Raw genomic sequence first — 26,348 nt, 5'->3', positions numbered from 1 at the left:
TTGTAAACTATACTATGCCAATGAAAGCATAGAAAATTCTAGGAAATTAGAAGCATCCAAAATAATATAGGGCTACAATAAAGCTACAGTATTAAGATAATCCTGAAAATTAAGGGCAAAATTGGGAGTTCATTTGCTTTTTAGAACTATCTACTTCTATAATGAATAATATCATTACTATTTGAGAAGATAAAATAATTTTTTTGACTATGATTTTTTTCAAAATTTTAAAAAGTTTTAACATTAAAATTAAGTTGTTGATCTATAGCATTTTTTTAATGAAAAATCTAAAATTAAAAATTAAAATTGAATATCCAAATTCACAACAATAACAACTAAAAAAAGTACTAGATGGGCTGACTTTGGCGTTCCAGATATTGTCATTCTTTTTTAAACGAGGAAGTAAGTTTTTTGTTTTGGTCAAGGAAGCAAGTTACAGTCTCAACTACCAAAAAAAGGTTATATTCTCAAGAATTATTGTCATCCTCCACTACTTACAGGCCTTGGTACGTAGCAGTTGATGTTTTCCACTTTTTGCCGCTAATTTTGGATAGTGGGATAAGCTGACTTTGAGATTATTTCCTTTAATGCAAACTAGATCCCCCCATAACAGAATTTGTTTGACTACAGAACTTCATTAACTTGCAGGGAAAGTACTGCAAATTACAAAAAAGAAGTAATTCAAGGTAATCGCCTCTGCTCTTTTACCTCTACATATACTTTGGGTTGATATGAGGTGAAATTGGCGCAGCTTGACCGCACCTAAAGACTCAAGTGAGCTTTCCTCAAAGTTTTGACAAAAGCATGACTATCTATTATAGGTTCCCATTCTACGATTTAAGGTATTTTTATAAATTTGTGAAGTTACACAAGGTTCATTCATATATATTTTGGTAGATGTACACATTTCTTCAATAAAAATGAAGAAAATATAGTGTTCTCAAGGGATAAATCAGAGAAAATTTTGGAAGTAAAAAGTCAAAACAATGATAGTTTGAGTCTAATTCGGTTCTATTCTCATCAAATTCTTCTAGTCTCTTTCTCTTTTCTGTCCGTCCCGGGGCGGATTTAGGGGCGGAATTAGGGCGGAAGGGTGTTCATCCGAACTCTTATCGCGGAAAAATTATATTGTATATGTAAGGCAAAATCTGTTTTTATCCTTATACATTATGTTTTGAATCCCCTTGACATAGCCCAAAAGCAAAGTTCAATAGTCAAGAGGGTTCAAAACCTTTGTGAGGTCACTAGTTAAATCCTCACTGGGCACAACCTCTCTCAATTTCATAATTTTTTCTTTGTTTGAACCCCTTAACAGAAATCTTGCCTCCGCTTGTCTAGCCCCAAGCCAAATAGAATTAAAAAAATAAATCTTCAAATAGTTCCACAGTACATAATAATGCAAGAACTGCCAAGTATCTCATGTGACAATACTAACGGACACCAAAAGGAAAAGGAAAATGAAGAAGAAGCGAGAGAGAACACGAGGATAAAGGCAAATTTTTATGTGTGGAATGCATGCACACTTTTTTAAAAGCAGAAAAATACAACAAAAGGTAGAAACTTTTGATCAATGATAGATTTTGCAATAGCTGAATCTAGTTGCAATAACATATCGCATTTTCAAGTATTAAAGCCGGCAAGTCCATGATGCCAATCAATTAACTAATAATTTAATAAGAGTTCTAGTAAAAAAAAAAACTTGACTAAACCAAAATTCGCTTACTGTTTTTGAATCATGACATCAGAGAAAACAAACAATTCCATTGGTTTTCCTTAATTAACATTTGAGCTCAATTAGAATATCTATTAGAAAAACAAGGGAGTAGATAGGGGAGAGGAGCTAAATTGGAGTAGACTATTTATGTCCAAAATTTTCAATTGTTTCTTTCTCAGTTAGGGGCGGAGCTAGAGTGACCGGAACGGTTCAGCCGAATCCAGTAGCTTTGGTTTGAACTCTGTATTTATCTTAAAAATTTCATTGAATACGTATATATTATTAATTTAGAACCCAATAACTTCAAACGATTAGAATCACGATCCCCATAAGCTTGAAATACTGGATCCGCCTCTGTTCTTAGTGACCTTAGGTTTTAGCATTTGGTTTTAAGGTAAACCCTTCGAGGACTGTGAAAGTCAGTCGCAGACTCTGAAAAAACAAGTTGCACTCAAATTCTAGTAAAGATGAAAAATATCGGAGTAGATCGATATTTTTTTTCCATATACCTAAGCTTTGGTGGACAAAGTTATCCAATATTTGTGCTTTGTTAAAAGTAGTCTAGAAAAGTTGATACTTTGGAAAAGAGAAAGTTTAGCTTCACGTATTTGACATGCATTTGGATTTTGATAATCTTATCATTAAATGCAATCCACCATATCTTTATTTTATGACCAATTATTTGGCATCCATATTATTAAAAAGGTGGCCTTTCACTATCATCACACCTCACTTGCAGCCTAAAGTGACCAAATTGACCTAAATAGTTGTCTTCTAAATCTGTTATAAACATTCAACAGCACTAGACGAAAGAAAGCCCAATATAGGTCTAGAATTAAAGTTAAAGAACTATGAAGTTCTTAGCTGATTTTCTGTCGTGTTATAGTGGTTCTGATAGTGAAAATAGTCACAAAATGGAGGCATGTACTCTTGTTCAAGTGACATGCATAGAGGAAAACACAACCAGGGGCCGCAAATTAGCTCGTAGAAATTCATTGTCAAAGGGACTGTGGCAGCCATCGCTGTACACCATTTCTGAAAATGACAATTCCTCAGCCAACAAAGCACAAGAAGGGATCAAAGCCACCACCAAGAAGATGAAAAACGTTGGAGCAAAAACCAATTCTCAAGCTTGTGGTTATTACCATGATCTCAGGTAAGCAATTATTTTACATTATCCTGAAATAATCAATGCTTTATACCAGAGGTGAATCTAGGATAGCTGAATTTATTGTTTTTGGCTCAAACTATATATACCTTCCAACATAATAAGATCAGAGTCATTCAGAAACCATTAACTCTAGATCCTGAATTTGCCTATACTCGAAACTTGTGTTTGTGAAACACGCTTAACCAGAATGAAATTTTGGTACTTATTTTGTTCTGTATGGCAACCATTGATTACTTGACATGTAATTTTGCCTTGTTGTAGGGTACAAGCTCCGTTCCAGACAAATATTGTGGCACTATCAGCGATGACCTTCGTGTTTTAATCTCCTTTTGCTAGTTACTCTCTTCATGTCTTAGTGAGAACTGAGAAGTTCGTGTGCTTGTGTCATGATAATTCAACCAATGAGTGTAATATATTTTTATCTCTTAGTTTATAATAGAGAAACCAGGAGTGCAATTATTACTATTACTATAATTATCCGATAAAAAGCCAGAGGAGCAATTACTTAATCAAAGTTCTCGACTAATGCAATATCCGCCATTGCTGAGTAGATTTACTCGAAAGCCAAGAAAATTTAAAGATGATGTCAATAAAATGCTCCCTGAAGCATGCCTAGCCTGCTAGCCATATCATCATTAAGATAAGGGATTTGGTCCAAGGCTTCTGCAATTTACCAGGGGTAATGTGAACACTGACAGATAACAGGTTCATACTTCATTTTTTTTTCCTTTCTTTTCTGATAACCAATAATTCCCTGAAGATCAATTGGCACAAAATTTGAAATGGTAATGGACCCACCCTTGTCAGTTGTTCACTGAAATACCATACTATTGTCTGCGATACATTTCGGACTCGTAACGTGCACTTAACTTCACATCACACGCTATACTAGTGAACTTAAAAAAACTTCATACTGCATAAGCAATGTGCATTTGTCACCCCAAAACCTCGAGGCAAAATTATAAGCAATTAATTTCATATCCGCGTCTTTAAACCAAATTAGTCTAAAGGGGCTATGTGAGAATGTGTTGTTACTGCCAAGACACATCGGCAGAAGCTCAATCCATAGAGCGATTCTGTTTCTACACTACACGTCTACACCATCAATCAAATGAAAGACGGTATTAGCCTTGAAATGTAAAACACCTCCAAAGCATACATCATTAGTTACTGCCAAGGCTTCAATCAGAAATTCATTCTGAGCAACAAATAATCTATAAAGGGAACAAACATCATCCCCGATGATTATTATCAAACTAAGAAGATATAAAAGAAAAAGAAAGAAAAAGGAATGGATTTCCCAAGGTTGAAGGCGTTAGGTTTAAAGGGACAAGAATCAGGTCCTAGATTTTCAGCTGCAAGAGCATATATTTTGTTGCTAGCCTGTAACACGGAGAACAACTATAATCTCCATCTTGGCATTCCCGCTGCAAACAAATCTCTGTTGCATCCAAATAAGCAATTGCAATAATAAGACATTTCATTTGCTAATGTATAGATAATCTCCTGGTGCTTAGTACCCGTTAATCTGAGGCCTCTGTGGAGGGCCTGTCAACCGAGAAAAAGGGATTTGACCCCGATTAGGAAGACCTTTATGGCTAGAAAAACGATCGGTTGTTGCTGGATCAGAGACCGATCTTGAGAAGGCTGTAGCAAGCTCGACCGCAGAGGCTGCTTTTCCGTATCGTACACCAGCTGCATCGACAGAAGCAGGTTTTGGTGGTTCAACAGGCTTGCGCCAGGTTTCTGGTGAGGGCGGCCTCTCCTGTGCATGTTGCTGCGGCTGATGGTGGTGGTGCCTTTCAATCTCCTTGGTGTTCCTCCAGTTCTCGTTTCTCCAATTCTTCCTCTGTCCATCTCCTTTCTCGACATCTGTCCTGTGATCTCGCCTATCTGCATTCTTCGCCATCCTATGGTCAATGGGGATACTCTCTACTTTCTCATTATGCCTGGTCGCATGCATAGCTGTCTCTGCTTTGCCAGCATGTTGTTTGCTCCTTCAGAGAATTACCACTTAGTTTGTCAAGCGAGGAAACTTCTGAGTTATAGAAAGAGATTGCAGAATCAACTGATTTACTACCTTGGATGAGGTTGATGAAGATCATGATTAGGCGTAACATCATCAATCCCACGATCCTTCAGAACCTGGTGGCGACCACCCATAATTGACAGTAGGATTAACAGAAATGAGAAAACCTCCAACATTAGGGAACCAAAAATTGGAAGAGGACAGTACAATCTTAGTTAATCTTTTCATCAAGCAATTCTAAAAGACATTGAGGTGTAAAACGAACATATTATGTTTCTTTTAATCAGCAGCAGAAGAAGAAACATTATCTTTGGCAAATATTACTTTTCTTTTGCATTCACAAGATTAATAACTTACCATTTCGCGTGGACGAGCAGCGCCAAATAATGGTTTCCTGCGCACACAAATCATAAGCACAAAACAGTGTCAGCTTTACCCAGAATAGCTGTCTTTGATGTTTTCATCTCAGTAAAAGCAGCTCTGAAAAGATGGAGATCACAAAGGAGATGGAGAAGAGGACCGAATATCAGTTGTGAGATTTCACAGAGAGAAAACACAGGTGAAACTTCAAACTTGCTAAGGAAGTTTCCTAGTGATGCCCGGAATATCATCTTTATCTTTTACTAGATCTGAGATATTGCCTAGATTCATGAATCAACTACCTGCCACCTTCTCATCTCCAACAGGAAAAGAAAGAAAATATAAAAACAGTGGCCAGTTGTTATCTAAATAAGAAAGCCAATACTAAGTTATGAAAGTTAGAAAAACACTAGAGCTTTTCAGATCATAATAAGCAATTTAACAGCCAAAAGGCATTAATTTCTTGCAACTCAGCTGAAATAATTTCCCAAAACCTGGTCCACCAACTCTTACTATCCTTCCTCTGATCACCATAATCAACAACTCTTAAGGCATTAGAACAGTCAGCGTAGTTCACTTAACCCTTGTAAGACAAACCTCATAATGCTCTTATCGACGAAGAGATGCAGCAGGAGCGAAAAGCTGAAACACAGAGGGTTTGCACCGGCAGATCACTTGATAATGCAACAACTACTACTATCACTAGTACCAAACTAGTTGGGTTGGCTGTAGGAATAATCACTAGCCATTCACTCCATTTAGAATCATATCACTCCAATATTTTAAGATTTGGTTTATCAAACACTAGAGATCTCTATATTTTCTACTAACACAAATCTCTAACATGACTAAAAGACTCCTAGAAAACTAAACCTTTACCACAACTAATTGGTATCGCCTACATGGATCTTTTTACTCTGCCCGTGAGAATTTGCTTGCATTACCAGTACCAAATCTGAATAAAGGAGAGTTGCAATAGGCGTAAAACTAGTCAATTTCTAATGAATCCTCACAATACAGAACCATTTGGTAACTTGGTCCCCTTTTTATTTTTTGGTAAGATCTGAATCCATCTAAGTTGGTAAGTTGGTATTACAGCTGGGAGAGAATGGTTGACATATTTTCACTATGTCACATTCCAGCAATCCAACTATATTCTCACACTAGAAACATTTTCACTAAAAGGTCCTGATAAGCACATTTTATCTTTTCAAAATACCTCCAAGTTAACATAGATAGGCCAAGTAATTGAAGCAATAAACAGATGCAGGGGAGTTCAATTAGGTAGACCTTTTATTTTCAGTGTTTCCCTCTGATTGTTCAAGAAGCTGCGACCGAGGCTTCAGGTTCAATTTTGGGCGTTCAATTGCAAGATTACCACTTTCAGGTTCAATAAACCCAGTTTTGATGGGATTTAAATTGGGATTTGCATCACCCAATTTTTCAATACGAACAGGATTACTTGGCTGCTGGTTGACCTACATTTGAGATAACGAAATAAGATTCTTATACATAAGTAAAACCTCGACAGAGAGCAATGCCACAAACCTGCTTATAATCTATGGACTGCTCCAGACTCTCCAATGGTTTGGATCTTGGTAGCAACTTCAATTTGGGCCGCTCGGATGGTTCAGAAGATACTGGCACCTGCAAGTCATATCCACCAGAGCTAATAACATTATGGGGCCGTTGAAACCCAGTAACATTAGGAGAAGCTCTTCTCTCATTTGCCTCCATAAATAAAGGGGACCTGGCCCTCTCCCGTGCTGGTAACTCCTTGTTAAACCCATGAACCCCATCTGCAAGAGCAAGACTTCTTTCAGCATGCACCACTAGCACCTCACCATATTCGGGTCCTCCCACAACATCTGGCATGTTGTAGACATTATTGTTGACCATAGTACTTCCATGATGATAGAATTCTTTCTCTGCGTCTGGACGTTTAACGACCTCAACATCAACCTGAGAATGAATCTGCTGCTTTGAATGCCACCTACCAGATGAGACTTTCTCGAGGGCACTGGCATGGGCCAACTTTGACTCAGCATCCGGAGCAGACCATGGAGCAGAAATTGATTCTTTTGCACTTGGTACCTCCTTCCTTAGGCCCCACGCATTTGGATATGATCCACTAACCACTTGACCACTATTTGCAGACACATTCGGAGAACTCGCCCTCCTGCCACTGCCACTGCCAGAACTTTTAGTACTCACTCCCATACTAGTTGCTTCATTAAACCTAGCCACATGTGTACCACTTGCTGCACCTCTAAAACTTTGAGAGGGAGGAGCTGATACTTGCCCGCTACCTACCATCCCAGTGACAGAGTATTCGGCCTTAGGTTCCACACGACTTGGCAATGCACGGATACTCTCATCACTAACTGTTCGACGAGGTCCAGATGCTCCATCCAATGGCTTCCTTTCATCCTCATCAAAATTACGGCCTATTGGTGCATTATGGCTTAAGAAAGGAGTCTTCTCATCAAAGTTTCTGGTTGCACCAGCTGATCCCGGACGTAAACGGTGCTCTGGCCTTCCCATGGGATTTCCCCATGATGTCTGGCGATCAAAACCACCACGATCTGATGGCCTAACCATTCTACCAACCAGAAGAAAAAACTGAACTATCAGCATCAGGGATTTTCTGTTCAAAAGAGTGAATAATACAAACAAATATACAAATCAAAGTAACTGCATTCAACTTTTTCTTCTTCTTTTTTTTTTCATACGGTTACACGATATTATTGGAGTTAATTGAGGCCAAATAGAGTGGAATGGAGTAGCGGATCCATATAGAAGCCAAACTAGTTCTAAATTGACACATGGCCGATTGACATATCGATTGAAGGTTACACAATAGCATACACCTTTAATGAATTTATTCTGTTTACAAGTTGCCAAAAACTTTCCAAAAGGTGAGCAAGTCACTAATAAAATTTGTAAACATAATGGTCTGCAAGTCATTCTTTATAGCAACTTGTGCAAACATATAAAATAATCTAGCATAGGTATTTGAAGAGTTTACGCCGCAATTTAACTTTCTAAGAGTTCAAGATTCCCAAATCAAAAGGCATCTCCTGTACCCAGATCTACAAAGCCAAATTGAACAGAGAAATATCATATACGCTGAAACACCAGATCACAGTTACTGGCACACAGGAAATTTACAAACCCAAGCAAAATTCTGACCTCGATTAATGAAACCTATCAACTAAAGGCCCAATTCAGTCAAACACTAAAATAGATCAATTTCTTGCAGAAAGCCGCAATTTTTCTCCCTTCTATCATGACAAAGATCAGAAGTTTCTCTTTAATTAAAGGGTAAAAACTCCCACTTCTCAATTCACACAAAAATCGAAACCCATTACCTAAAATCTCAATAAAGAAGTCATATATGCTGATAGAAAGAAGAAAAAACAGAGGGAAAAGGGGAAACTCACACGCCAGGAGCAGAAGGTAAAGGAAGATCTGAAGGAATGGAACCACCATGAAAGTCTTTGAGAGTCATGGTTGCTTTCTTCTTTGCCATTCCCCTTTACCCGCTATATCTATATGTATATGTATCTGTATCTAAATGAAATCACAAATCTCTTCTTTCTCTGTCAAGAAAGATCAGTTTTTTTCTTTTTACTGAGCAGAGAAAGAGAAGCGGAAAAGGGAGGGAGGGAGGGAGGGCGAGCGAGAGAGAGGGGACGAGATTCGGGTTGTTTGCGCTGTTGTATTGTAACAGGCTCAGGGTGAGGGGTCACGGGACCAAATTTAACCACAGCTCTAACAAGTGTTCTTTACCGTACTCTCTAGTTTAGTTTTAGTTTCTTTTGTGTTCATGGCATCTAACACACATTTGTCCTCTTCTGTTATTTAATTCTGAAAATATGGCAAAAGATAAGAATGGCAATATTAAGTTATGAAACAAAACAGACTACGGGTGTGTTTGGTAGGGAGGAAAATATTTTTCATGAGAAATGTTATCCTAAAAAATATTTTCATGAAAAATAAGTAGTTTTTTCATTGTTTGGTTGGTGAGTGAATAATATTTTTTTGGAAAATATTTTTTAGTGTTTTGTTAGAGAGAAAATTTTTTAGGAAAATAATTTTTTATTCCACATCCCTCACCCCCTTCCCCCAAGTCCCTATGTTTCATGTGACTCCCTCCCCCCCCCCTCCACCTACCCACCAACCAAATACCCAACATCTTCATGGTTCTATTTTATTCAAAAATTTAATTATTCAAAAAATTTACATAAACCCAAAGGAATAATGTGTTGCTTTATTTTTTTACGCAAAAATAATGGTGAAATTTGTGCTCCATAACTAAAAAAAATACTCTTTTTTGGTTGAAAAATCAAGTAATATTTCTACAATATAAAAATAAAGTACTCATTTTGTTGAAATGAAAGGAAATACTTTTTACTACATCATTTTGTTTAAATGAAAGAATATTTCTACACCATGAAAAGAAAATATTTTTTTTTGTTAAAATGAAAAAAAAATTATATCGTGAAAAAAAAAACTCATTTGTTAAAATGAAAAAGAAATACTCTATCTATAACATGAAAAGAAAGTACTATTAATATTTCTATTTAGAGTAGGGGGTGAGGTGGGGTGGGGTGGGGTTGGGGGGGGGGGGGGTAGGGGTAGGGTGGGGTGGGGTGGGGTGTGAGTGGGTTGGTGGAGATGGGGAATGAAAGGAAAGTTGGAAAAGAGTTTTGAAAAATATTTTCCCTTCTCTTGAGTGGGTTGGTGGAGAAAAATATTTTCCAAAATATTTAAATCAACCAAACATTTTCCGAAAAATATTTTCCTTCGTACCAAACACACCCTACATGTAACACTTTTCTTTTTAGGACGTCTTAAAATGTTTAATATGGCATAGTGTTGATTGACGAGACACAAGACAGAGTTAACACAAGGCTGGAGGTTTGGAGACAAACCCTAAAGTCTAAAGGTTTTCAAGTTAAGCAAGCCTAAAACAGATACTTTGAGTGCATGTTTAGTGACGGGACTCATGAAGCGGGCGTGGATGTGAAGCTTGATACTCAAGTCATCCCTAGGAGGGGTAGTTTCAAGTATCTCAGATCTATAATCCAAAGTGACTAGGAGATTGACGATGAGGTCTCAAATAGTATTGGTGTGGGGTGGATGAAATGGAGGCTCACATCCAGTGTTCTGTATTATATAAATGTGCCACCAAAGACATAAGGTAAGTTCTACAGAGTAGTGGTTAGATCTACTATCTGTGTGGGGCTGAGTGTTGGCTAGTCAAGAACTCCCATGTTCAGAAGATGAAAGTAGCAGAAATGAGGATGACGAGATAGATGTGTGGACATACTAGGAGAGATAAGATTAAGAATGAAGTTATTTGGGATAAAGTGAAAATGGATCCCAGTGGAGGACAAGATGCGAGAGTTGAGACTGAGATGGTTCCGGTACGTGAAGAGGAGAAATACAAATATTCCTGTTAGGAGGTGTGAGAGGTTGGCCATGGCGGATCTGAGAAGAGGTAGAGGTAGGCCAAGAAATATTGGAGAGAGGTGGTTAGGCATGACTGGCACTGCTTCAGCCCACTGAGTATATGGCCCATGATAGGAGGATGTGGAGGTTGAGAATTAGGGTAGAAGGCTAGTAGGTAGCCGATAGTTCCCCGTTCATTACCAGTAGTATTAGTAGAGCTATTGTATTTTCATATTCTTTGATCTCTATTATTTGCCTATTGTTTTGTTCGCTTCGTGTAGATTTTATTTCCATGTTGTCACCATTTGTGTAACGACCCGACCAATCATTTTGAGCATTTATACTTTGTTCGATAGTTGGGGGCACGAGTAGCTCTGTATGATGTATTAGGGCTTGTGTGCAAAATTTGAGTTCATTCCGAGTTGATTTGATATGTTTCGGCGCGAGTTTTGGAAGTCGAAAGTTCATTAAGTTTGATTTGAGGTGCGTTTTGTCGGTTCGATATTGTTATACATGATTTGAGAGCTCGAGTAGGTCCATATTATATTATAAAACTTGTTGTTATATTTGTACGAGGTGCCAAGGGGCTCGGGTGAGTTTCGGATAGGTTTGAGCTGTGTTGCACTCGTTTTTCTTATATTCCGACGTCGTTTCTTCAAGCATAAATGGCACCACATTAAGCAAATGAGCTCCAATTTATGTTTTAATTGAAGCATTAGATCTGTATTGTAATTACGGAGGCATAGCATAAAGAATCGTCAAATTTGAACATCGTATAAGGATTTTATGGTCATTTTACTAAGAATTGGGTTGCCAGAATTTTTTTAAATTAATTACAAACTTGTCATTGCTTCGTATTTAAAAATCTACACTATTTCCAAATATTGAAAGCAACATATCTCCTTCATTATAAGGTCAAATAGAGTGATTCAAAAGCCTATCTTGACTGAAATCTTACAAGGAATTCATTGGAAGCATCAAAAGCAAGTTTCGGGATTGTTTGATACGTAAAACGAGGCAGAATAGCTCGGCAAAATTACTTAATATGGAAGATTTGTTCATATGGTCATATTTTGAGTTGGGGAGCTCAGATTTGGATAATTTTTGGAGGTAATTTTTACCATATGGATTGGAGTAAGTGTTATATACTCGATTTGGGTTATATTTCATGAATCCATCTTCATTTTTGTCATTTGATTGATGATTTCAAAGTGAAATTTCGAGGTTTTGTCTAAAATTTCATAAAGTGAATTTTGGAGTTTTGAAAACCGATTTGGAGTTGGATTTGAGTGAAACTAGTATAGTTGGACTCGTAATTGAATGAGTTGTCGGATTTTATAAATTTTGTTCTGAGGTGCGGGCCCGGGTTGGGCTTTTTGGCTGATTTTGGCTTTTTGATTAAATATTCGGCCCTTTTCGATTAGGATTGGTTCCTTTAGCATTGTTTGATGTATTTGATTTGTCTTTTTGTTAGTTTTGAGCCGTTCGAAGGTCGGAACGCGTGTGATGGCAATTTTGGAGCATCGTTTGGCTTGCTCGGTAGTGGAATCGGCTTGTTCAAGATAAATAACTCTTTTAAACTTAGTGCTGAGGGTATGAAACCCCAAATTATATGCTATGTGATTGATGTTAAGGTGAAACACATGCTAGGTGACGGGCGTGTGGGCGTGCACCCCTGTGAATTGTGACAACGTTATTTCCCTAGCATTATTTAGTGGCCCTAGTTTGTTGATATCTGTATTTTTACCATGTGATTAATTAATTGAGCTATCAATCATGCTAGATATCATGTTTAAGCTTTATGCTAATATTGTTAGGACCCATAGTAGTCGTTTGTTGTTGTCACCTTACTGATTCCATTGATATTTCGTACTCAGTCATATTTATGTATTCATATCATATCTCAGTCTCAGTTGTTATTTATTGATACATCATATCATTATTGTTGGGCTAGTTTCATGATAATGAGGGCTCGAGAGACTGGAGAGATTGATGATTGAGTGAAGCCGAGGGCCTGATTGCGAGGATATTTATTGGATCGGGCTGCACACCGCAGCATGTTCTATTGATTTATGCTTGAGTGAAGCCGAGGGCTTGATTGTGAGGATATTTATGGGATTGGGTTGCACGCCGCAACATGTTTTATTTATTTATGCTTGAGTGAAGTCGAGGGCCTGATTGTTATGCCATAATTTACTTGTTATAGCGTTTGGGCTGAAGGAGCCCCTCTAGAGTCTGCACACCCCCAATGAGCGCAGGTGTGAGCACGTGATTTTTGCCCTATGAGAACTACTCCCAAAAATTCAAAATAAAATGGTTTTGTGTTGTTAGTGATTTATTTGTATTTTTTGTCTGCGCATGTTTGTTTCTACCTTAAATGAGAAAAATAAAAAATAAAAAATATGTGTTGCATGTGCATTTAGGATTTAATTACGTATTTTGGAATTAATTAAACCATGTCCTATTTTAAAGAATGAAAATCACAAAAATATGAATTTTGGTAGTTTTGTCATTTTATTGTTTAATTGCGTGATTTTATTTTAATCAATATTTGATCTTGTGTGTTAATTATTGTTAAGGATTAATTAATTTCTTTTTAAATAAGCTTGATTTTACAATTTAATTTAGAAATTTTGGTTTTAGGAATTAAAAGGAAAGTAAAAGGGAAAAGAGGAAACAAGATAGGAGGGGTAAAAATTTTCGGACTAGGCCAGTTTTAAAAGGAAAAATCCAAGCCCAATGTCACCCCAAGTCAGCCCAATACCCGCCCCAATCCAGCCCGTCTCCAGCCTCAACCAAACGACGCCGTTTCAGGCATTTCAATCGGGACCGTTGATCTCACTTGATCAACGGTCCAGATCACTCCGCCCTCACCCGACCCGTGGCCCCGAACTGCCCCATCCCCTACTAAAACCAAACGACGTCGTCCCCATTAAGGGAATTGATCCAGGCCGTCAATCTTCATTGATCCAACGGACCACATCAAATCCCCACCCCACTATATATTCCCAAACCATACTCGTCCCCGCCCCCCCAAACCAAGCCCCCCTCTCATTCTCTCCCAAACCTCGTCTCTTTCAGAGACGAGGAACCCTAATAGCCGTCACCCCATCCCTTCACCGTAAACCCGACGGCGCCGACTCCGATGGCCGTGAAAATAACACCCCTGAACCTCCTAACCACCCTCAACACGATTCCATACTCCATTAACCTCGAATCATACTACAGCTTCTTGAATCTTCGATCAAAGACCTCGTCCCAAACCCTAGCTTGTCCACTTAACCCCAAAATCACACCCAATAATCCCCTTGACCTCCTCGTCGCTAATCCCTAACCAGATTGGTTCAAATCCGAGTAAAAACTCATCGAATGGCGGATCTAGGGCTCGACAGTTCGAGACTGTTTCGAAGCTGTCAGGGTCGAACGGTTTCTGGTTAGTATTATAAGTCTATTTCTGATGAAATAGACGTATAACACTAACTGGAACTCAAGTTCGAAAGGGCATATGGTTGAAATCCGAGAAAAGAACAGTGAGTTCTTCTTAACTTCTTCTTTTCCTTTTTTCTATGTGTTTGTTTGTTTGTGTAATTAGTCGCTTCTTTAGGGTTTTCAATTTAAGTTAATCCAGTATATATATTCTGTTTCTTTTTCTGATTCTGGTTAGATTAAATATTCCAATATTTGTTTGAATAGTTCAATCAATTCTTCTTTTACCTAAATTAGGTTCATTGTAATTCGTCTTTTGTCCGTTATTTTCCCTCTTCTCCATCAGTTTATGTTCTGTCGATTAATAACATAGGTTATAAATAGTTTCGTTGATTAGTTCGTTCTTGTTTGTAGACCAGTAAGTTCGTCAAATGGTTTAATGTCACGTGTTGTGTGTGATGATCTGTAGACACTTAGTTTCAGGGCATTGTCAATATGCTGACAATGATCCTGCATTCTTGTATTGGTTTGACTTAGAATCCCTGCATTTATGATTGATTTTGATTCAGTTTCAGTTTCAGTTTTAATGATTCTGTTGAGTTCTGTGTTGTGATTTAAATTCAGCTCATTTGTTTCAATTGGAATTCAACCTTAGTCATTTAGTTGTCAGTAAGTTGGTTATAGCTGTTAATCAGAATTAGTTTTAGATAATTGTTAGTTTGAACAGATTTTAGAGGTAAAGGTTTTAATGCAGATGAATAGATTGTATTGGGTCAGTAATATTAAGGGGGTTTCAGGGGTGATTTGGGAATGGAACAGTTAGGGTAATATTTTAGTGTTAGTGACTTGTTAGTGGGGTATTAATTGTCTTTAAATTAAGATGGTAATGGGGAACAAGAGGGAATGGGGGCTAAAAATAAGGAAAAGCTTTCCTTAGTGGGTTTTAAGTGGAAAAATGCATATTTTTAGTGGGGAAGAGGGTCGGGTAGTTAAGTTAAAAAAAGGGGGCAGGTCTGGATGGCTATAAGGGGGAGGAGGATTAGGACTGAGAAGGAGATGGATTTTGGAGCTTGGGGAGTTGAAAAAGAATAGCTACTATTTTCATTGCTTCGCTTAGGATCTGAAATAGCTAGAACCTTTCTTCCTTTTAATTCTGCTCTATACTTGGAGTCGTTTATAGCTGCTGGTTATTTGTTGTTGCACTGTTGTTGCAACTGCTGTTTGTTACTACTACTGCTGTTGATCCTCTTCTCCCTCTTCTTGTATTGTCAATACCAGGTACATGCTTCGAATTCCCTTGATGTAAGTTCAACCTTGGAGTGTAAAATGTAGTTTTATGCCAGAGTCGAGTTCATTTGAATACTTGTAGTTATAGTTCGTTAAAGGTTGTACTTATTTAGTTTTTTTTAACTAGTTGGCTTGTTGACATGATATGGACTGCACGGATTTGAACTAGGACTGTTTATATTACATGAATAATAGACGACTGTATAATTAGGACTATTTATAAGTTGTTTGGGCTGCTTGATTCCGGGACTGTTTGGATTTTGGAATATGATTATGTAATAGTCATATTGGTTTAGTGTTGTTTTGTAATATAAATTTTTGAAATAAGAAGCAAGCTGCAAGCTGAAACAGGAAAGTGTTTTTCGAATTCATGCATTTCGCCTGCACTAATAAAATTGAGCTGAAATCAGCAAGTATGGGTTTAAATGTGGTTATTAATTAAGAGTGCATCCGTTATTCATATTTTGTTAAGAATTAAACTTGTATCTATGTATTCTCGTAATTTTTTTTTATATTTTATAATGCGTATATTTATGTAAGTTTTAGACAATATCGCCATTAGTGAGTTTAGACAAGTTTTAGAAAATATTTTGTAATGCGAAAACTTGTATCGTCTTAGTTTAGACAAGTAATATATTTTAGTTATAATAATAATGTTATGGTACACGTTTTTAATCTGATAGTAATAGACAATGGTCAATAGTTAACACGAGATTGGAAATTAATGGTAATGTGTTATTAAGCTAATAATTGTAACCATTGTTAATTAGTTAACTGATTAGGAAAGTTGTGCTTGGATTTGGAGATGAAAGCCGGATGTCCCACGAGTAGGCCTTGGAGGCCCGATGCGGATTAATTATAAGTTTCTTTCTTAAAGGGGAAGTAGCTCTTAAAACAAATTAATTAGGACTTCTTTTTACTTTAGAGACAATAAAAATAGCAAATTATAGTTTCTTTAGGCTTACTTTTTTAAAATAAAAAGGGGACGAGCCTCCCCAAATAAAATGCACAAGCTGCGAGGCCCTCAATAAAGGAATATCATGAATACATAGAATTCGGGATGGGCCGTTTAGTAGATTTCACGGACCTCCCCAAAGTAATAGCGCATTAGTCACTGTTAGGCGCGTACTTTTAATAATTTACTTTCTTAAACTCGGGTGCACATTTATGTGACCCGATTCCAAATCTCAACGAAGTCGAAATGTGTCGCTAATCACGGGTACATTGATTGTGACGTGGTTCGAGATGCATTTCCATGACGTTGCAAATTCCTTTAAAAAATAATGAATGAGACAAGCCTCGACAAACAAGAATACAAAAACTGCGGGGCCCTCAACGGACAGTTATTTCAAATGCTTAGATTTCGAGACAGGCCGCATAGCGAACTTTACGGCTTTTCTCAAAATAACAACGCGTTAGTCTTTAGGCGCGTATTTAATAATGTTATCTTCTTAAACTCGGGTGCACATTTATGTGACCCAAATCCAAATCTCAACGAAGTTGGAACGTATCAAAAATTCGGGTACATTTATGTGGCGCAATTCGAGATACATTCTTACGACGTTGCAATTCTTCGAATAAATAATAACAAAAGCGGTAAACAGTTACAATTTGCACATAGGTTCATAATTGTATAAAAATCAGATAATTAAGCCGAATATGACAGTTGAGCGACTGTGCTAGAACCACGGAACTCGGGAATGCCTAACACCTTCTCCCGGGTTAACAGAATTCCTTATCCGGATTTCTGGTGCGCAGATTGTTAAACAGAGTCATTTTTTTCCTTGATTCGGGATTCAACCGGTGACTTGGGACACCATAAATCTCCCAAGTGGAGACTCTGAATTAAATAATAAATCCTGTTTCGATTGTCCTTTAATTAGAAAAACTCCCTTTTTATACCCTTCTCCGAGGTGTAAGGTGAAAGGGAGGTGTGACAGCAGGTAGCTACTAAGTGCGAGTGCCGAGTGATTGGGATGACTGGGTGGCTATGAGGATTGAGTGACTGGGAGGACTGAGTGAATTGATACTCTGAGAGTACACATATGTTTTTGCTACCGAGTCGCATCGTATTTGACATGCACATGACATACAGGCATAGAGATGCATTTTTCCTCATGTTGTACGGTATCACGTCATTCATGACTTTTTTTACACACATTAATATATGGGCATAGAGAGGTATTTCACACATGCTATTAGGAAGAAATGAAACATCATATTTACTGTTGAAAGGATTTTTGGAAAAACTCACAGTTTTCAAACTTACTCGTATTTTTGATGATTTCGGTAAAAGAGTTGAGTTTTCACTGATATACTTGAAAGGTGGAACTATTTTCAGAAAAACTATGAAAACGCCAAGCATTTTATCTCTGAATTACTTCCTTATTTATATGTTGGCACATTGTTATGAACTGCTATTGAATATTTGTGTTGGACCCGACCTATGCTCCAGCTCGTCACTGCTTTCAACCTAAGTTTAGGTTTGTTACTTATTGAGTACATGGGGTCGGTTGTACTCATACTACATTTCATGCACATTGCGTGCAGATTTTGGATGTTGATGTTGCTGTATTCGAGGGGAGCTGAATTAGAAGATGTACTTGCATCCCTTTTGTAGTTGTCTCTTGTTCATGGTAGCCTTAGAATGTTTAACTATTTTTCAAACAAATGATGTATTTACTTTATATCAGCTTTGTAAACTATATTCTTAGAAGCTCATGATTTGTACTACTAGTCCTTGGGAATGTATAAGATTTAAATAATTTCTTTGATTAGTTATCCTGTTAAATATCATTGAAACTGGATAGATATTAGTTGGCTTACCTAGCGGGTTGGGTTAGGTGCCATCATGATAAGTGGATTTTGGGTCGTGACAGATTGGTATTAGAGCTCTAGGTTCATAGGTTCTACAAGTTATGAGCAAGTGTCTAGTAGAGTCTTACGGATCGATATGATGACGTCCATACCTATTTTCGAGAGGCTACAAGGCATTTAGGATATACTTCCTATCTTTCTTTCCTTATCGTGCGGCATTGATTTAGCTTGAAACGTAATCTTTTGAATTTCTTCCACGCATTCGTATGGGCACTTGAGTGCTCGGTATCAGTTGTGTATCGACTGCTTGTGATTTCCTGGATGAGGTCCGAGATGTGATTTCGGTGTGTTGGTGATGGGCCAGTCTGGAGGAAATGAGGCCGAGTTTTGACTGTAGCTTGAGCTCAGAGATGTTGATTATGTGAGCACGTGTGTTGCATTTATATGTCCGATAGTGTCCCTATTAGTGGGATTTGTAGATGGATGGCTATGTGATGGATATGATGTGACTGTGAGATGTGTTCGTATGGGTTGAATTTAATGAAAAGAGTTTGATTGATATGTAAATCGAGTGCTTGATTTCTGCCTTGATGTGACGTATAGTATCGAGTTATGAGCATATTGGAGGATCTTTCATGTTGTTTAATTGTGGAATGAATTAGATTCTTATTTCTTGTTGATGAGTTCAGAATCAAGAAGATTAAGTATTTCTGTAGTATTTGTGATTGTAAAAGGGTATAGAAAGATATCGGTGTGAGGCTAAACAGGTGGGTTATCTCCTGCAGGGTGTCTTGAGGTTGCGTGATCCCTATGTTATTTTGTAGTGAGTTCTCTTTTACCAGTGAATTATACGTGTAGCAATTTGAGTTTAGATCATTATGAGAGTTGGCTTGATTATTACAAGGGTGAATGCAAGAATTTGTAGATGATCTAAGATATTAGATGGTTTGTGTTACATGAGCTTATGAAAGATTTAGTTGAATTTCAGTGCGAGATATTGGCAGCTACAGAGTAAGGGTATTATAAGTTATCAAATGCTTTATTCCTTGGCTTTGCGCCAAGTGGGGGAGTCTATTATCGATGGATTAATTGCCCAATTATGTGTTGTATTAGGTTCATTTTGAGGTATACTGGTGAATTAGTTATGACTTACAGAGGTTGAGGTCGAGGATGACTCGAGTAAGAGAATTTCTGGATACGGGTTGTATTACACTCTATGGGTATATGGAAATCATGGAATGATTGAGTGGTTATTCGTGAAGGATGTAGTGTTCATGGAGTAGAAATTTGCTCGGTTGCTTAGAGGTGTGAATTACTTCTTAGGGTGTTGGGGTGCATATGGGGCATGGGCCGTTCAGTTCGTTTAGTCATTTTGATTGAGATTTGAGCAGAGTGGAAGTCACTCGAGAATGGTTCCAATAGATTCAAGATTTAAATGTTGTAATTGAGAATTTTGCTGATTTGTATATGGCTAGAATATGAGATTTAAGTTGGATGGTGTTGAGGATTGTGGCATTTCTATACCATTATGGATTCTATATTTCAGTAACAAGAAGGTGAAGGGGAAAATTTTAGGTTCACATAAGGTCTCTTTAGAGTGGGTGTCTTGATTGTGGCGCTTTAGGTACTTAAGAGGTGTCATGACCCCAGTTTGCCCTCCGTGAACTATTGTGATGGCACCTAGTCTCTACGACTAGGCAAGCCTAACAAATTGCGGAAAAAGAAACAACAGAATAAAACTAGCCAAAAACTGCAGAAATAACATAATGAAGCGTTTAAGATGTCGTTCGGCATATACAATACAAACTCTCAAACTGAAACTACATTTCCGAAAACCCGAAATCTCATGAAATCACAAGCTATGAATATTACATTATGCTCTATCTCCAGAATGTCTAAATCAAGATAAATATAGAAGGTCTAAAACTATAAGAGAGAATGAAAAGGGACTCCTCGGTCTGCGGACGCGGAAGATATACCTCAAAGTCTCTGGAGAATCGCCTCGCCTCAAGGGTAGTAGGGTTGAGTCGAAGTACCTGGATCTGCACACAAAAAACATGTGCATGAAAGGGCATGAGTACATCACAGCGATACCCAGTAAGTGCCAAGCCTAACCTCGGTCGAGTAGTGACGAGGAAAGTCAGGGACCTACCGTTCATATACAATAATATATAAGGAAGAGAAACAGTAATAAAGTAAGACAAGGTTATAAGGGTAGCAACAACTACAACAGAGGCAAAAATAATCACAGAAGGAATACAGTTTAACACAGAGATAACAACCAGGGATCTCCCAGGATACCGTCCTATACTCTCCAAACGTAAATATCCAGTGGATCTCCCGGGTGTCATCCTATAATCCAACTCATAGTGCGCGGGGATCTACCGGAGTCCCGATCTGTAGTACCAAATGTACATACACAGTACTGGGGAATCTACCGGGTGCAATCCCGTAGTTTCAATATAAATATATAGGGGGGTCTACTGGAATACAAATCCGTAGTCCCAAATTAAACATTGCATGGGGATCTCCCGGGATACCATCCCGTAGTCCCAAAGTAAACACACAGCAGCAACACGAAGAATATTCAGTTCAATCCAAATTTCATACCAAGGTAAAACAGGTATTTCTAACCTAGCATGCTGCACAAAATTTAAATAAGGCAGTTTGAGCAAGTAATGCAATTAAGTCAATTAGACATGCTTCCCTAAGCTAACAGTAGGCTTAAATTGCAAGTAGTATAAACAGGAAAGAAAACACAGTTATAGTTACTTAATGAAAACATGATTTTCAACAATTAGCACATGTACACACTCGTCACCTCACGTACAAGGCATTTCATATATCAATAATACCAAATCCTAAGGGGTGTTCCCCCACACAAGGTTAGGCAAATCACTTACCTCGAACCAACTCAATCAACTCGATACCACGTTCGTATCACGAGTATCTGACTCCAAATAGTCCAAATCTATTTAAAGTAATTGCATAATGTAAATATAACTTCAAGTAACTAATTCAACTAATTAATTCGAAGCTAATACTCGAAATTAGGAAAATTGCCCAAAAAAACTCCCTGGCCCACGACTCGGAATCGGGTAGAATTTATGAATTCGGAATCCTCACACTCTCACGAGTTCATATATACAAAAATTACTCCAATCCGACATAAAAATCTTGATCAAAACTCTAAAATTAGGCCTAAGAACTTTTCCAAATTTTCTCAAATTTTCTACCCCAAATTCTAATTTAAAGGATGAATTTAAGCATAGATTCGTGGAAATTAATCAAAACCGAGTAAGAATTACTTACCCAAAACACCCAGGTGAAAATCTCTCTCAAAATCGCCACTTTCGAGCTCCCAAATCAATATCTTAGGTTTTGAGACTAAACCATCGATTCTACCCCTTTTCTGACCATTGAAACCGTGTTTGTGGCTCTGGGACCGCACCTGCGGTCCTGCTTCTACTAAGACCAAGTCGCACCTATGACTTTTCATTAAACCGCAATTTCTGCACCCGCGACTCCCTTAAAGCACCTGCGGTCTCGCAGGTGCGTTCGACTTCTCGCACCTGCGACTTCTGGAGCTTGGGCCAATTTTCGCTTCTGCGGCGCCGCACCTTCGGTCCCACACACGCAGGTGCGGTTGTGACAGGTTCAACAAACTTTAGATTTCTGCTAAGTCCAATTCAACTTTCGTTAAGCACCCGAGACTCACCCGAGGCCCCCGGGACATCAACCAAACATGCCAACTAGTCCTAAAACATCATACAAACTTATTCCAACCTTCGGAATGCTCAAAACAACAACATAACACCAATTTAACATCGGAATCAAGCCTAAGAATTCCAAAAACTCTCAAATTACGCTTTCGATCAAAAAGTCTATCAAACCTTGTCTAAATGACCTGAAATTTTGTAAGCATATCACATTCAACACTACGGAGCTACTCCAACTTTCGGAATTCCATTCCGACCCCGATATCAAAAATCTCACTATCGAACCTGAAACTTCAAAAATTCAACTTTTAGTATTTCAAGCCTAAATAAGCTACGGACCTCCAAAACACAATCCGAACATGCCCCTACGCTCGAAATCACCCAACGGAGCTAACAGAACCAATGGAATTCTATTTTGAGGTCGTCTTCATACTGCTCCGACTACGGTCCAGTTTCTAAAGCTTAAGCTCTCCTTTAGGGACTAGGTGTCCCAAAATATTCCGAAACTCAAAACAATCCATCTCGGCAAAATCAAAATAGCAGAAATAAATATGGGGAAAGAAGTTAATAAGGGATCGGGCATTAATTCTTAAAACGACTGGACGGGTCATTACAAGAGGGTATTCAACGGCTTATGGGCCTTAGGACGGTGTGGTTTTATTCTAGGGTCTCGTATGGTGAGATTTGGTTGCGGAATGTAATATTATGGCAAGGAGAAGTATCAATTTGAAGGAAATCTAGAAGGAACTCGGAGAATTAGGATAGTGTGGTAACGCGTTGGATCAGCATGGTAACGGATGTGATGGGATCTTTCAGGTCATATGAGATAGTGAGTTCCTGCAGGTATTTTGTGGTGATACTCTTGGTTTTTGATGACCTCTGTGGCTCGATTGAGTTAGAGCGATTCCGTTTTGTTGGCTTGGTTATGTGCAAATGAGCTTCGAAGAGTTCTCAATGGTTTCTACCACGGGTCGAGGTGTATATTTCCTATTGATGTGCGGGACATGATTTGTACGATGATTTTCTCTAGGGTAGGATCGAATGAAAAGTTCTTGGATGATTGAGTGCGTAGTTTCTTGTGACTCGAAGAGGATTATTAAGTTCTCATATTTTTCATATAATGGCATGGTATGTTCAGTGTGTTGTGTGGGATTGAGATTAGCATATGCAAGGTTGCGGTTCAGTTTTAAAGGGAAGGTCATGAATCCTTAAGCAGCATGGACGGTTTCAGAGGACTAGATAAATGATATTAATATTAGATATGGCTTGATGAGAGTGTAAATTTCAGAAAGGGCACTGTGTTTTGATTTATGGATACTTCATTGGTATTGCGGCACTCGCTTGACTGATTGGTTGCTGATATTCAGATTTTTCTATATGGCATGGAAGAATTATATAAGTATTCATCGTGGGATGATCATGTATGAGAGATGCGTTAGACATTTGAGCAGTGTAGTTAGGATCAGATAAGCTTATTCGTGTGTTCTATGAATTTGGAGAACGAGAGTTCTCAAAAACAGATTGTTCCGTGGTTGTGGACTGTGAAGATGTGGCTAAAGCTAGATAAATGATAGTATGCATTATGGTTCATTCATTGTGGACTTTCGGAGTGTTATGTATCTATTTTTGGGTGACCAGGGTTGGTTTAGGGTCCATTGGTAGGCCCAATGAGGATGTGTGTTCTACACTAGGTCAGATTGGTTTGTTCCATACTGCTATTATTGAGGGATGTGTCATTCGGTTTTTGTTGAGCTTATTTTTTGTAACGACCCGGTTGTTCGTTTCATGAGTTACCGCTCTGTTTCCCCCATTTCTGCTTCGTATTGCTTTGCTCAACTGTATTATGTGTTATCAGAATAGTTGGCTCGGGTTTGAAGATGTTTTGGTAAGGTTTGAGACACTTAGTGTCTTTTGAGTAAGCTTAAGTTGGAAAAGTCAACCGGATATTGACTTATGTGATAAATGGCTCGGATATGAGTTCCGATGATTTGTATAGCTTTGGGAGGTGATTTGGGACTTAGGAGCGTGATCGGAATGTATTTTGGAGGTACAGAGTAGATTTAGGCTTGAATTGGCGAAATTGAAATTTTGGCAATTTCCGATTGGTAGGTGAGATTTTGATATAGTGGTTGGAATGGAATTCTGGGGGTTTCAGTAGGCTCGTAGTGTCATTTGGGATGTGTGTGCAAAATTTTAGGTCATTCAGACGTGGTTTGATAGACTTTTTGATCGAAAGAGGAATTTGGAAGATTTTGGAATTCTTAGGCTTGAATCCAATGCAAATTTGGTGTTTTGTTGTTGTTTTGAGCGTTCTGAAGGTTGAAACAAGTTTGAATGATGTTATGGGATATGTTGGTGTGTTTGGTTGAGGTCCCAAGGGCCTCGGGTGAGTTTCGAGTGGTTGAACGGATCGTTTCAAGTTGAAAAAGATTGCAGAAAGTCTATTATGAGTGTTGTAGACTTTTGGCCATTGTGTTCGCGAGTGGGCCCTCGCGTTCGCGAAGGGTTAGGATGAGAGTCTGGAGGTTTGGACTTCGTGTTCGCGATGGAGGTCCCGTGTTCGCGAAGGGTTGGAATCAGTGAGCTTCGCATTTGCTAGAGGGCAGACACGTTCACGATGGTTTGTGAGGCTAAGTCTTTGCGTTCGCGTGAAGGGCGTCGCATTCGCAATGAAGGAAAAGTGGTCAACTCAAATTTGTGCTTCGCGAACGCGAGGCGTTGACCGCGTTCACAATGAAGGATTTTTAAATGCTGGGCAGAATATTTTAAAGGACCAATTTCGCAATTTTTAGCCCAAGTTCCACCATTTTTTGGCGATTTTAGAACTTTTTGAAGAGGATTGAAGAGAGAATCAAGGGGGAACACTTGGAGGAAAGATTTATGGACTCAATACTCAATCCTAATGTGTTTTCTACCTAATTAATCATGGAATTTATAGAATTTAACCTTAAATATTGAAGAACTAGGGCTTGTAATTGGAGACCTAAAATTTGGGATTTGAGGGGTCGTTTGTGATTGGATTTTGGTGCTTTTGGTATGAATGAACTCGGGGAGTGATAAGGAGTCTATTGATGTAATTTTTATCGGATTTCGAGACGTGGGCCCGGGGGTCGGGTTTTGCCAATTTCGAGATTTGTGTTGTAATTTGATTACTTTCGAGTGAGCTCTGTTCCCTTAGCATATTTTGATGGTTTTGCACTGATTTTGGTTAGATTTGGAGCATTCAGAGGCCGATTCGAGAGGCAAAGGCATCGCGGGCTAGAGTTTGGACCGGATAGAGGTGAGTAATGATTGTAAATGTTGTCCTGAGGGTATGAAACCCCGGATTTCACATCATTGTGCTATTTTGAGGTGACGTACACGCTAGATGACGAGCGTGGGGGTCGTGCACTGTTGGGGATTGTGACTTAGTCCATCCCGAAAGACTAGTTTACCGTGTATTTGATTGAAAACTATTTGCTATCATCATGTTTTGGGCGGAATGCCATATTTGGGCCTCGTGCCAACTATTTTGGACCCTTAGAGAATTTTTACTACTATTCCTCACTATTTTGACTTTATATTTGTACTCACTCATGCTATATTCTATTGTTTTTATAACTCAGCCATGTTTACTCTGTTTTGACATCTTAAATGATATTTTGAGTTGAGCATCATATTTTACTGTGTCGAGTGGCTTTTAGAGATTTCTGACTGAGTGGGGCTGAGGGCCTGTGTTATGAGGTTATTATGGGATTGGGCTGCACGCTGCAGCAGTGTTGTATTGATTTATGATTATGAGACCGAGGGCCTGAGTTGTTATGCCACGAGGTGGCTTGATATAAGGTCGAGAGCCAACTGATTATGCCATGAGATGACTCGATATTGCGCTTGGGTCGTAAGGGGCCCCTCTCGGAGTCTGTACACCCCTAGTGAGCGCGGGTACCCAGTGTGAGATGTGATATAGCCCAAGGGGCTGATGTTATTCCATGTTATTGCCCGAGGGGCTGGTTCTGTTGGTATTTTGCCCGAGGGGCTGATTTGTGTTTCTATCTTTTCTCCCTGTTTTTCATTTACTCGTTTGAACTATTTAAAGAGGTTTTAAAGAGGTTTTTGTTGAACTAAGGTGTTTTTATAAGTTTTCATTGTTTCATTGCATTGTATTGGCTTTATACTGCCTCTTTGTAGCATGTTGCTGTGTTTTACGTGTTTTCTTATCGCTCAGCTACCTTTACTTTTATTACTCACTGAGTTGGTGTACTCACATTACTCCCTACACCTTGTGTGTAGATTCAGGAGCCTCGGGTCCTGCTAGCGAGGGTTGATTGCTTCCAGCAGCCTGTCCGGAGTTCACTAGGTAGTTGCTCGACGTTCGTAACCCAGTGCTTC

General features: G+C 38.5%; 2 protein-coding genes across 3 annotated transcripts; one reads left to right on the top strand and one right to left on the bottom strand.

Moving 5' to 3' along the window:
• Positions 1-2,435: 2,435 nt before the first annotated feature.
• On the top strand, positions 2,436-3,353 carry LOC104229067 (uncharacterized). The gene is made up of 2 exons (XM_009781643.2): positions 2,436-2,870; positions 3,147-3,353. Exons 1-2 carry the CDS (start codon positions 2,566-2,568, stop codon positions 3,205-3,207), a joined length of 366 nt encoding a protein of 121 aa, XP_009779945.1. The 5' UTR covers positions 2,436-2,565; the 3' UTR covers positions 3,208-3,353.
• Positions 3,354-3,992: 639 nt separating this feature from the next.
• Positions 3,993-9,069, bottom strand: LOC104229068 (uncharacterized). 2 transcript variants are annotated; one of them, XM_009781644.2, is made up of 6 exons: positions 8,718-9,069; positions 6,823-7,876; positions 6,565-6,752; positions 5,272-5,308; positions 4,966-5,030; positions 3,993-4,882 (listed from the first exon to the last, which is right to left on the bottom strand). In XM_009781644.2, the coding sequence occupies exons 1-6, from the start codon at positions 8,804-8,806 to the stop codon at positions 4,399-4,401; spliced, it is 1,917 nt and encodes a 638-aa protein (XP_009779946.1). In that variant the 5' UTR covers positions 8,807-9,069; the 3' UTR covers positions 3,993-4,398. The 2 variants fall into 2 exon arrangements, with proteins under 2 accessions (XP_009779946.1, XP_009779947.1); XM_009781645.2 differs by having other exon boundaries at positions 6,565-6,740.
• Positions 9,070-26,348: the final 17,279 nt, after the last annotated feature.

This window comes from Nicotiana sylvestris, chromosome 2 (assembly GCF_000393655.2).
Source record: "Nicotiana sylvestris chromosome 2, ASM39365v2, whole genome shotgun sequence".
Lineage (NCBI taxonomy): Eukaryota > Viridiplantae > Streptophyta > Magnoliopsida > Solanales > Solanaceae > Nicotiana > Nicotiana sylvestris.
The sequence above is the reverse complement of the archived record's forward strand: the minus strand, read 5'-3'. Positions and strand labels throughout refer to the sequence as shown.

Coding starts and splice junctions, on each gene's coding strand:
- LOC104229067 (XM_009781643.2), top strand. CDS start 2,566: ATGAAGTTCTTAGCTGATTTTCTGTCGTGTTATAGTGGTTCTGATAGT. Junction 2,871..3,146: donor GGTTATTACCATGATCTCAG/GTAAGCAATTAT, acceptor GCCTTGTTGTAG/GGTACAAGCTCCGTTCCAGA.
- LOC104229068 (XM_009781644.2), bottom strand. CDS start 8,806: ATGGCAAAGAAGAAAGCAACCATGACTCTCAAAGACTTTCATGGTGGT. Junction 5,309..6,564: donor GGAAACACTGAAAATAAAAG/GTCTACCTAATT, acceptor TTGTGTGCGCAG/GAAACCATTATTTGGCGCTG. Junction 5,031..5,271: donor CTGCTCGTCCACGCGAAATG/GTAAGTTATTAA, acceptor GGTCGCCACCAG/GTTCTGAAGGATCGTGGGAT.